At 35.0% G+C, this 12438-nt stretch overlaps 1 protein-coding gene across 1 annotated transcript; it reads left to right on the top strand.

The window, feature by feature from the left end:
• Positions 1-2353: 2353 nt before the first annotated feature.
• On the top strand, positions 2354-3088 carry LOC128182221 (uncharacterized protein K02A2.6-like). The gene has a single exon (XM_052850818.1). It carries the CDS (start codon positions 2354-2356, stop codon positions 3086-3088), a length of 735 nt encoding a protein of 244 aa, XP_052706778.1.
• The last annotated feature ends 9350 nt before the right edge of the window (positions 3089-12438 follow it).

Genomic DNA, 12438 nt, shown 5'->3' with positions numbered 1-12438 from the left:
ATTACGAAGTACATGTGACGTCACAAAAATGCATCAAATATAATGTTTAACATCGATGTCAATAAATGTAACATAGATTTAAAGAAATACTCCCGGTAAAATTATTTTTGCCATGATTCAAATAATATCGTTTTCCAGCCGTATTTTAGCATCGGGACGCCTTAACAATGCTGCGTTACCCCAACCGAACTTACATCTAGTTTAAAGTGACAACTATATAATAACGGAATATTACAAGAATTAAAGCCTAGTAACGTTATCCTGAAAAGCAGAAAATTGAATTTACTAATTATTTGTGTTTAAGCGAAGGTTATGCCCTAGCAATCTGATTAAAATAAGATCTTTGATCCGCTCTTAATTGGGAGTTGATTTTAATCAACTCTCCTATGCAGTTACTCAGACAAACCGAAAGTGAAACAGTGTTTGGACCTCACAAATCATCGCTGCTGACAAGACTTAGTTCTTGAACATAATTGATAAATTCGATGTAATGTATGCTACAGCATTGTTTTTCAAGGAAACTTATTTATAAATACCTTGAAAATAGTTAGATTTTAAATGGTACGAACAATTTAGATATTTTTTGTAGTCGTATGTATTCCTACGCTAGAGTTCAATATAGTCTCGTTCAACTCGACGCTCGGCTATCTCCGTAAATCGCCGACAAGCAGAGAGTCTCCCTTAATTGCTTGTCGGAGATTTACGGTGTCAGCCGAGCGTTTGGTTGAACGAGACTATAGAGTTCAATATTGCTTGGATCCATACAATTTTCGAGAAATATTTCTATTACTGATACATAGTTTGATTGAATTAATTTTATCTTTAAATATTATTTAAGATGATTCATATGGGGGTTTCTTGACATTCTTGTCGAAAAATCCAAGGAAAGGTCTACTATACTATAATATAGCTCAAAGAAAGCCCTTTTATAAGTGGTAAAGGCAAAAGTAAAATGTCAAGAAATCCTGACAAAATATTGTGTTATTCAATTAATCATATTTGTCAATTCAGTTGAGATGAAGTCGTACAGTTCATCTCGTAACATAAATACTTATTATGCTAAAAAGGAGAAACTAGCAATTGTGTATTAAATGGATTTAAACTGTATCAATTTTGTTCTAGTTTCAAAAGTTCGAGATAATAAATGTTTAACTCAGTCTTCAAAAACAAATTTCCGAGTGACCATCTTCACATTAAAAAGCACCATCACATAAAAAAGCACCATCTTCATATAATAAAGCACCATCTTCATATAATAAAGCACCATCTTCATATAATAAAGCACCATCTTCTTATAATAAAGCACCATCTTCACATAAAAAAGCACCATCTTCATATAATAAAGCACCATCTTCATATAATAAGGCACCATCTTCATATAATAAAGCACTATCTTCATATAATAAAGCACCATCTTCACATGAAATAACCACAGCATAATATAATAAAGCACCATCTACATATAAAAAAGCCACATAAGGCAGCTATGGCGTTCCATACTAGAACGTGCAAGAAACATTCGCGATGATATCATTGTATTTGCTAAAACCCAAGAAGAACATGACCGCAGACTCAAGAATATGCTTCAAAGATTGCGTGAGAAAAACATAACTTTGAACAAGTCAAAATGTGAATTTAACAAAAACTCTGTTGACTTCTTTTGGATACCATTTCAGTGCAGAAGGTGTGTCAGCTGACCCGAAAAAGATTGATGCCAGAAAATCAGCCACAGCTCCACAGAACGCCGGTGAACTCCGTAGTCTTCTCGGATTGGCCAATTACGTATCTCGTTTCATACCGGACTTCGCAACCATTGTGGCTTCATTACGCACTCTTACCCACCAAAACACAACATGGCAGTGGGGCAAGAAGGAACAATCTGCATTTAAAGAACTCAAGGAGAAACTCAGCAGTGAAGTAATGGCATGAATAACCCCAGCAAATAGTACCAAGCTACTCGATGATGCAAGCCCAGTGGGACTAGGTGCCATTCTGACTCAGGAAGGGAAATCATATCATACGCAAGCAAGGGGATATCAGATGTGGAAAAGAGGTATTCACAGAGAGAAAAGGAAGCGTTGGCCATAGTATGGGGAATTGAACACTTTCAGAGAGGTGGCGTTTACGGCTACAACCCTGTGATTTAAAGTGGAGTATCGACCGGGTAAAGAAAATCCAGCGGGTTATCTCTCAAGACACAATGGACAGGAGGTGAAAACATTCAGACACTCAAAGATTGCAGAAAAATACTTGGACTTTATTGTTTCCTCATCCAAGCCAAAAGCACATCCTATCAAACAAATATCAGACGCATCAAAAAAGGGACCCCGTCATTCAAGAAGTCATTACAAGAATGCTCAAAGCAGAGTGGGAATCATCTCCAAATGATCCCTGCATTCGATCATACTTCGTCAACCGTGACAAACTTACCATCGCTCCTACTGAAAACGGAAGCATTCTACTCTTTGAAAATCGTCTCATCATACAGAAGACAGTTGTAGAACTTGCGCACGAGGGTCACCAAGGAATAGTGAAGACAAAGCAACTATTACGAGACAAAGTATGGTTTCCTGGAATTAACCAGCTAGTCGAAGAGATCTGTAAGAAATGCATACCCTGTGCTGCTAGTACTCCAACAAAACAGCACGAACCACTACAGGTGACAAAAATACCTGATGAACCCTGGTCTCGTGTTTCTGCTGATTTTTGTGGTCCGTTTCCAACAGGAGAGTTCCTATTGGTTGTGATAGTTGACCATTCAAGATACCCTGTGGTAGAAATACTGCGATCTACATCTGCCAGATCTGTAATTCCTCTATTTGACAAAATTTTCTCATTGTTCGGAATACAAGAAGAACTGAAAACGGATAATGGCCCACCATTCCAAAGTTTTCAATTCAGACAGTTTGTAGAACAATTAGGATTCAAACACCATAGGATCACACCACTATGGCCGAAAACCAATGGAGAGGCTGAGAGATTTATGAGAACCCTAGGCAAAGCCATCAAAACAGCCCACATAGACTCCAAGAATTGGAAACAGGAAATGTTTACATTTCTGAGAAACTACAGGGCAACACCCCCATAGTACCACCAACTTATCTCCGGTGTAATGAAGAATAATGACCCCCGTAGAATAATGACCGGGGGTCATTTTTCGACGTAGAATAATGACCCCCCGGTCATTATTCTACGCAGAAAAATGACCCCCCGGTCATTATTCTACGTAGAAAAATGACTCCTTTGCCTGAAGAATAAGTGTCATTTTCATAAATATGAGCACACTCCACATGAAGAAAATTGACCCCTGTAGAATAATGACCCCCTTGTAGATTAAAGTTTTTCAGTATATTTTTTATTATTTGTGAAATAGTCTTTACACTATTGTAATTTTTACTGCTGCAGTTTACAGAAAGTAACGGAAATTATAATTCATATTCAAATAAACTTAAAGTGAAAGAAGGGGTATAGCTTAGAAAATTAAAATCCTTCCATTATAACAAGACATTGACGTATTGCATCGGGGTATGGTTGTCATCTTAAAGGGGCATGGTCACGATTTTAGTCAAAATTTTTTTTTCCGATCTTAAAGCTATACACGCTATAATTTGCGTCAATTTTGAATAAAGGGGAAAATGTATGTGTTTGATTACTAATAAAAGTTACCTTTATGCTGTTAATTATATTGCTCAATTCGAACACGTAACAAATATATCAAATATCAAACAATAAAAAATATTTATTTTCCTGCCAGGAAAGTAATGCCTCCTCGTGAATATCAATCTATCACGTGATATCGACAGCTAAATTTAGTCTATCATACCAAAACTGGTGAAGGGTCAACATCTTCATAATTGTGATAGTTTCACAAAGGAAAGGATATTTTCAGTAAAGCATAAATTTGTCCGATATACGAGTACAAACAAAAGAAAAATATACAAGCCTGTGAGTAGATATGAATACTTCCTTTAAAAAAATGACGTAGACCTGTGTTTTTCCCCTATGTGCTATTTATAGATCCTATAAGTGTTAATGCAGAAGTAAGGGTATCGTGAATGACAAACGTATTTTATTCATTATACATGTATGTATTTCAAATTAACAATTGTTAAAGGGTACCTGCAGTGCCGGCCAATTTTTGATATAATGGAAATCTATGTGTAAAAACATCATCCTGAAAATTTTACAGCGATCGCATAAGTAGTTTTCGAGATATTTGGGGAAAACCCGATTTCACACCTGAACGAGTTTTGAATCGAGCCGATTTGGCGCGAGATGAACTGTGACGTCACGGGGTCAACGCCGCTGTATGAGAAACAGGAATATCGTGTGAAAACTGTTCGTTTTCTTGCATTGTTTTATCGATATATGAACATTTTTTTCGGTTGTTTTATTTCCTTATCAACCCTGGATGACTCATTATACTGTTGTTTGAGTTTAACCTGTATTTTATCGAACAAAAATGCCGAATTCGGATAATTGTTTGCTTCATGAATTTCGTCAAATGTGTAACACATTTTACATATAAATGCACACCATATGAAGCAAAATGACAATTAATCAAAGCATTATTGTTATAAGAAACATATTTTGTTAATATTGCCATTCTTTCGAATGATTTCTCAGTGACATTATTAACTGATTAATAATATTGATAATACATAACTCGGGGTCTATTCCTCGTATAAGGCATAAAATTACAAATGATGTCGCCCGATTATTCAATAATATTGATATCGGACCAATAAAAATCAAAATAGTATGCATTCTATAACAAACATACACGGGATTATTAACGGATCAAGGCGAAAGTCCAATATGGCTGCATGATTAAGTCTGTCTTTTAAAAATACGATAATGGAATTTAATTTTACATTTATTTACATCCTTTGTCAAAATGTTCCAGTTTATTCAGATTTCATCATGATTCGTTGTCAGTATTACAATTTAAGCTATACGGAGTTTCATGTATTTAAAGCGTTTAATTGCTGACCATAGCGCTCGAAAGAAAGTTGCACTTTATAAAATAAGAAATTATAAAGACCACCGTAATTACTTCCGAAATAATTACTTGATCACATAAAAAAGGTTTTAATTGCTGAATTGTAACGTTGGTCATTATTTAAGTGATTAGATAAGTAACAATAAAGGCATTTACTTCGAACATTAGTTTTACTATTTAATAGTATCATGCATGATTCTTTAATCACTGATTGACGGACTATACACATGTTTTAGCTGACGAATGCTTGATTTTACACAGTTTAATTTATTTTTCTGTTTTATCTTTTAACAATTGAGTAGCTAATTATACACAAATCAATTTACCAGTCTAGAGGTGTGAAACTCTCTTTGTTCACCAGACTCGTGTTTCTTGTGTATACATACCCCAGATACACGTGTGTCTGGAGCAGTGGCTTCGTTAGTTTACCTGTTTACCTGTGTCATTGTCTCGGATCACTCGTGTGTGAAAGATATTATGTAATCAAAAAATGAATAATGAACATAAAATCAGCCCATGTAAGCGTTTCAAGATATCGTATTCATCGGTAAACATGGTAAAAAGGCGACGAGAATAACAAATTTTAAAATCCTTTAAAAAAGAAATCTGATTGTAATAAAATAATAACGGATACAAATTTCTAAATCTACAATACTTAAAACAACAAGATACGTCAAAACATTAGACCTATATCGATCATTTTGGCTGAAAAATCGAATTTAATTTGTATAGCTTTGTAAGGAAATTTCCCTCCCGTTGACCTCGTGACGTCACTTCCGCTGAAGCCTCGTTGTTATCGCCTAATTCTGTTTTCTCTTGATTAAATTTCCCAAAGCAGGTAAAAATAGCCACTTTGAAGAGGCGTAACTCCGTTATTTTTGCACCGATTTCGATGCGGTTTTTTGCATTAAATTTTGGTAAATAAACTCTTTAACATATGTTTCACATCGGCTGGGCTGCAGGTACCCTTTAAGCATATTAAAAATCAAGTTGGATATTTAATTAGGCAAACAATAACGACCACCTAGTTCTCCGCGGACATGCGCAATGAGGTCGGTTTCGCTTTTCCTTCATCAATATTCATGAAAAGGTATATTTTCCTGGCAGGAAAATAAACAATTAAAAATCTATATCTTTGTAACGAGATGGAATTCACCATTGTAATTTACAGATTAAGGATAACTTTTATAAGTAGACAAACACATGCGTTTTCACTGTCATTCAAAATTGACGTAAATTATAGCGTGTATAGCTTTAATGTTCACAATGCTTTAGTAAGGTATTTTTAATAGGCAACCAACATTTGAGTGTCATTCGTTACATCTTGAATGTTGAAGTGAAAATTCTAATTTTAGACCTAATGAATGCGTTAAACGTAAGGAACTGTTTATTTATGCTTAAAATGAATAAGAAGATAGACAAATCAGCTTGAAAAAGATGTTTTACGGGTATATTGAACTTATGTAAACAACAACAGGGCACGAACCTTGTTTACATGACAAAGAATTGTGAGCCCTGTATCTTGCCTATAACTTTACAACTGACCTCAAATCATTTGATCAGTAGAAATGCTTTCCTTAAGCATTGTAAATAATGAAAACAGAAAAATAGAATTTGACTAAATTGTGCCCCTTTAACGATTACATTTACATATATCTAAGTATATGGTGTTCCGATAGGACCACTCCGACCTTAATATAGGGCGAAGATGCGAAGTTGCAAAGGCGATAGTGCGAAGGCGAAGGAGCAAAAGTGCGATGATGCGACGACGAAGCACGAAGATGTGATGCCTAAAGTGCGAAGGCGAAGAAGCGATACTACTATCGCTCAGCGATACTACTATCGCTCCTTCCCAACTTCGCACTCTGGCCTTCGCATCTTCGCACTTTCGCCTTCGCCTTTTTTGATTGCATTCAGCAAGTCTCGGTCGATTACATAGAATTTAATGCAGGCACCGTACTCGCCAAGGTTTTTCGATTAATCCAGGCTATTATTGTTACGCATGCGCTAGGCCATCGCGCTTACTATGAATGTTTATAAATATTTCAATGTGTACATGTGACATATATGTTTACCAGTGCTGGCTATGCCTAATCATTATATACTCCACACAAAATTTAATGTCCACCATAATGTGTAAATACATGTGTGCACTTCCAGACTCCTATCACTTACCAGCCGTCTGTTTACCGTGGACCAAACACAGTAACATTCTAATTTCATTATGCGACACTCCTTGCTCATGCATGGATCTAGAGGGGGGAGAGGGGGTCCGTCCCCCGGGAAAATTCAATGTTAATAATTTCATGCAGTAAAAGGGGAGAGGGTGTCCGGACCCTATCCCTCTGAATAATTTAATTTTATTAATTTTATAAAAACAAAATTTCCAAAATATGCCTCGGAACCCTTAAACGGTAGAGAGCTCCGCAACGATAGAATATAGGTAATCACAGATTACAAGGCTCACCGCGACGAGGCATCACCTTTATGAGGCATCACCTTTATGAGACCACCTTTATCATATTATATGAAAACCATCCTTTATGATCTTGGATATTCATGGATTCTGTTTTGACACATTATCGCATATCATCTGTTAACAAATTGTATGATAATCATATGATCATATGTTAATCAATACAGTAATATAAAATTAAAAATTGCATCCTATCATACTTTCAATATTTATCATATAATACCATAAAATACCGTAAAAAAAATTGTGAGATATGATATTGTAACGTATGATATGACATTGTATTGTGTTATACATTATTGTGTTTGATCAAATAATACAATATCATAAAACACAATACAATATAGTATTATATGAAACACTATCATATTGCAATAATACATCATAACATTGAAACATGTGTTATTATATTGTATGATATAGTATGATATTGTATTGTATGATATTGCATCATATTTGATAAATAATATGATATTGTATTATATGATACAATATAATTTGATATAACATTGTATCATATCAAATGAAACAATATCATGGGATAAAATAAAATATTATATAATACAATTATATTATACATATTGTATCATATGATACAAAAATATATATGTAATATGATAATATATATATAAAATTTTAACCAGCTCCGGACGTCAACGCCGGGAGTATAGCATAAGCTCCCCTTGACTTCGTCTCGGTGAGCTAAAAAGGCGAAAGCGCGAAGATTCGAAGGCGAGAGTGCGAAGTTGCAAAGGCAAAGAAGCGATAGTAGTATCACTTCTTCGCCTTCGCAACTTGGCACTTTCGTCTTTGCATCTTCGCGCCTCGCCGTCGCATCTTTTATATTCTTCCTATTGTTCATGAATTATACTTGCATTTAGAATTTCCACTATAACAAACTGCTGGGTATGCAAGTGCATCACGCGGAATTAATGATGAAACTAAAAGTATGAAAAGTTGAATCCACTGTTAGGCATTATAACCAAGCTGCAGTTAGTAGGCACTGACAGCAGCCATTACGCCAGTAGAGGTTAACAGCCAATAAGGAAAATCGTCAAAGTATTGAAAGTGCTCGTACAGAAAATATATTTTACTTTATCGTCGGCATACTTTAGTAAGTTTAGTTAATATCAAGATGATTAATGCATCCATAGTTTGTATGAGCATTGGTAACTTTGGATACAATAAAGATCGTGTGATCAAAATCAAGGGGGATATAAACCCCTAACATGGACCCTAACCTCTAATCAACGTTTTTAGGAAAAAATCTTTACTTATTATAATCGAACGTTATTTGTCCCCTTAGTCTTTTTCCATAAACATGTATCATTCTAAGATTGACAATTCATTCACCAGTGAATATTGCTTATATTATTACAACAATTATTCTTTCATGATTATTGTTCGTTAATTATCACACAATATCCTCATTGTGTATGAATCTGTCTTTATTTGCGTCATTCCCCGACGCATGTCGATGAGAGAAGTGACGTAACTGTTAACAATCAATTTGTGGCAATATAAGAGTGTTTTTTGTGTGCCTGCTACGGATATGAAAAACTATATACAGCGATTTATTTACAAATTCGGTGTTTATAACTTCAAAATCAGTTGAACAGAGTGCAAAAAATTAAGTAAATTTCAACGTCATATCTTGGATACGGTGTAACCAATTTCTATTCATGTTTACGGGGGGGGGGGGGATTTTTCTATGGGGGTCATTTTTCTTCATGTTGAACATGAAGAAAAATAACCCCTGGGTCTTTTTTCTTCAGAAAAATCCAATTATTCTTCAGCTAGGGGGGTCATTATTCTACGTCGAAAAATGACCCCCGGTCATTATTCTACGGGGGTCATTATTCTTCATTACACCGGCAGAAAGTCTCCTAAACAAAAAAAATGAGGACCAAACTACCACAGATGAAGGAAAAGAAGAAGAAACTGATTGATATCTTCAGCAAGGACAGACAGGCAAAAGAAAAAATGAAAGTGTATGCGGACACGAGAAACAATGTGAAGGAATCGTACATCAAATAAGGCGATACAGTGCTTGTGAAGACTCCAAAAGAAAACAAGCTATCAACACCGTTCAGTTCCAAACCGTACATAGTGAAGGAATGACACGGAAGTCAGATAACCGCAGAACGGGGAGGGCAAACCATAGCTCGAAATTCATCTCATTATAAGAAAATCAAAGTTGATCCTGACACACTGAAGAACCAAGAAGAAGGCAAAGATGAGCTGGAAGAAATCCAAATACCGAATACTCCGACTATCATTGAGTCCGACAAAGATCCTCACCCTTATGTTCGCAACAGACCAATACGCGCAGTCAAACCACCAGAGTACCTAAAGGACTACGTTCTCACTTGAGTGTTATTAAAACTGTTCGCGTGAATTGTAAATGTGTTAATTTGTTGCAATTAGACTCAAGATTCTAGTCATAAAAAGGTGTGTTATCTAGTCATGTTATTGTGTATCTTCTCTTACAGCAGAGAATTTCTTTTGGACTTTATTCGAACATTCAAGTAATGTGATTGTCATTTAATTTTAAAAAAAAAAAAAGTGATGTAATATCCGGAAATTTATTGTCCATTTTGTAATGGTTTCATGTTTAGTGTGTTGTCTTGTTTGTGACGTCAGTTCCGTAATAAATGTGTATGAGAACATGGTGTTATTCTTTCCGAGCAGCAATTTCTCGATATTACACCCTCTCTTCAATTTTTCTATATTTACTGAAAATAAACATTTTCAAAAGCGCCAACAGAAATTTAATTTTTGAAAACTCCCCCCATCACTTTTTGTGAGCGTGCTAGCAAATTATAGGATATAGTAGGAAAATTATCGTTACATCGCGGAATTCGGTATTATAGGTATTTTGCCCCCCCCCCCCCCCCAATCACAGACTATGGTTTTGAAAATTAGCAATATTATTTTAATTTCTGTGTATTTTTTTTTTTAATTAAATTTGGATTCCCCTTGACTTACCGCCAACACCCATCCCAAAAACCCTACTCCACGGATTATATCATTTATTATGAAACATTTTGCTTTTTAAAGCTGAACACCGCTCGTAAATAGGCAACGGTACCTGGTATATAAACCTCTCCATTTCGTTTCACCCGACTGCATACCTGAAACTGGCGGCCGACGTGTAGTGTTCCTTTTGTGGTCTTAGAATCTTATGCAACTATTTCTTATTATGTATGCATATTCTGTTTGTAAATAATGCATTTACCAATTTATTTGATGTGAGCATTTTCCTGTCGTGAAAAAAGTACGTCAAAGATAATTTCTACCGAGTAACACGGCGAGGCAAAATGTACGTCCTCACAGGTGAGACCTCTACAGCAAAATAATTAGAACTGTTTAGAGATCTGTGTCTTATATAGGGATTGTAGGGGCAGTCGTGGTGAAAAAGAAATATGGCGGACAGTGCCCATTTACAGCGGTGTTTAGCTTTAAATTTAAAATAGAATATGTTAAAATGATTAAAGGATACTGATGAAATTATTACTCTCCAAATACACCAAATATATAAGGAAGCTCTATATCTTGAATATATATGTTGCATACAATCCATATATTGATATTAGTTAGAAGTCCCAATCAATAGACATCTTGATTCTTGCAATGAGATAACTCATAACTTATTTGTTGCATAATAATTTGAGATGATAAGGTTTGACTGTACTTTAGTTCAAGAAACATTGTTTTGGTTTTATATTTTTGACATATAAGGCCGTGATGAAATTAACCTTTAACTATTACAGACAAATATGAACGATTGCAATGCAGTTTATTGTGCAGTTTTGTGCAGTTTCGGAACTCTTGACCCCAACAGATAAATGATTTTTAAGTGTATGCCCTTTTCTTATATAAAACCTGGGAATCCACCAATGCAAATCAGAAATCCAGGAAATAAAAAAAAACGCATCATGGAAATACATTGTCATTTATTAATTCATGAGATTGAATAATGCAATTAATTTGATATGAAAGTGGAGAGAGAAAACCCTCCTGACAAAAGAAGACCATTGAAAACATGGATGGCGAACATGATCAACTCCCATGTACTGGGGAAGATTGGAACAGAACTTCTAACTGAAAGCTATATGGGTCACTTTTTTCACCGTATGCTGTAGGAGTTGCATGTTTGAGATCAGAGGTAATTGGTGGTATTATTTTCAGGCATTATTTTGTAAAACGTCTGTATCTTCAACTAGATAGGACTGTTTAAAAACTTTGAGGTATTCAAAATTTTGAGGGTAAAATACTTAAAAGTAAGTCGTTAGGACTTACGAATCACTTCGACATATCCATTGTATTAGAGATATCAGTGTTCGAGATATCGCAGTTCAACTGTATATTTATTTGGGGGTAGGGGTGGGGCAAAAAATAAAATATTATATAACCTTATTGCACATTTGCATGACATGACTAGTCATATTCCTAAAGATAGTCTATGAAAAAAAAATAGATATCAATTTTTATGACAAGGTCGTTGATGCTTAATATGAGCAAATCTCTAGTAAATCAACGTTGGTCAAGAAACTAAGTTAGCATTGTCTTGAATTTTAATGTATTAGCTAATGTAGGTAGACCTTAACTTAACAGAATGTTTTTATGAATATTCTCAGATTTATATATTAAGTTCTTTAACATTACTTTGCAGAATATGTTCCTGCTCTTGGATATTTCTATAGACCAAATATATCCATTACACCAAAACTTGAAACCAAAAGACAGATCTGAGATCATAGATATCATTTTCACATGGCTGCAATTCATACGTATAACTTCCTTTTCCCTTTTAAGTGGCTCTTGAATCTGCATGGATGCAGTGATTGTCTAATGAAGGAGAAGCAAACCAGTGGCATGTTATTGATAGAAACATTCAGCTTACATTAATTGAGAACTACTTTGGTATGCAACAATATTGTATTTAAAAAGACAAAAA

The sequence above is a fragment of the Crassostrea angulata genome, chromosome 4, assembly GCF_025612915.1.
Source record: "Crassostrea angulata isolate pt1a10 chromosome 4, ASM2561291v2, whole genome shotgun sequence".
Taxonomy (NCBI): domain Eukaryota; kingdom Metazoa; phylum Mollusca; class Bivalvia; order Ostreida; family Ostreidae; genus Magallana; species Magallana angulata.
This window is presented reverse-complemented; position numbering and strand designations above follow the sequence as displayed.

Coding starts and splice junctions, on each gene's coding strand:
- LOC128182221 (XM_052850818.1), top strand. CDS start 2,354: ATGCTCAAAGCAGAGTGGGAATCATCTCCAAATGATCCCTGCATTCGA.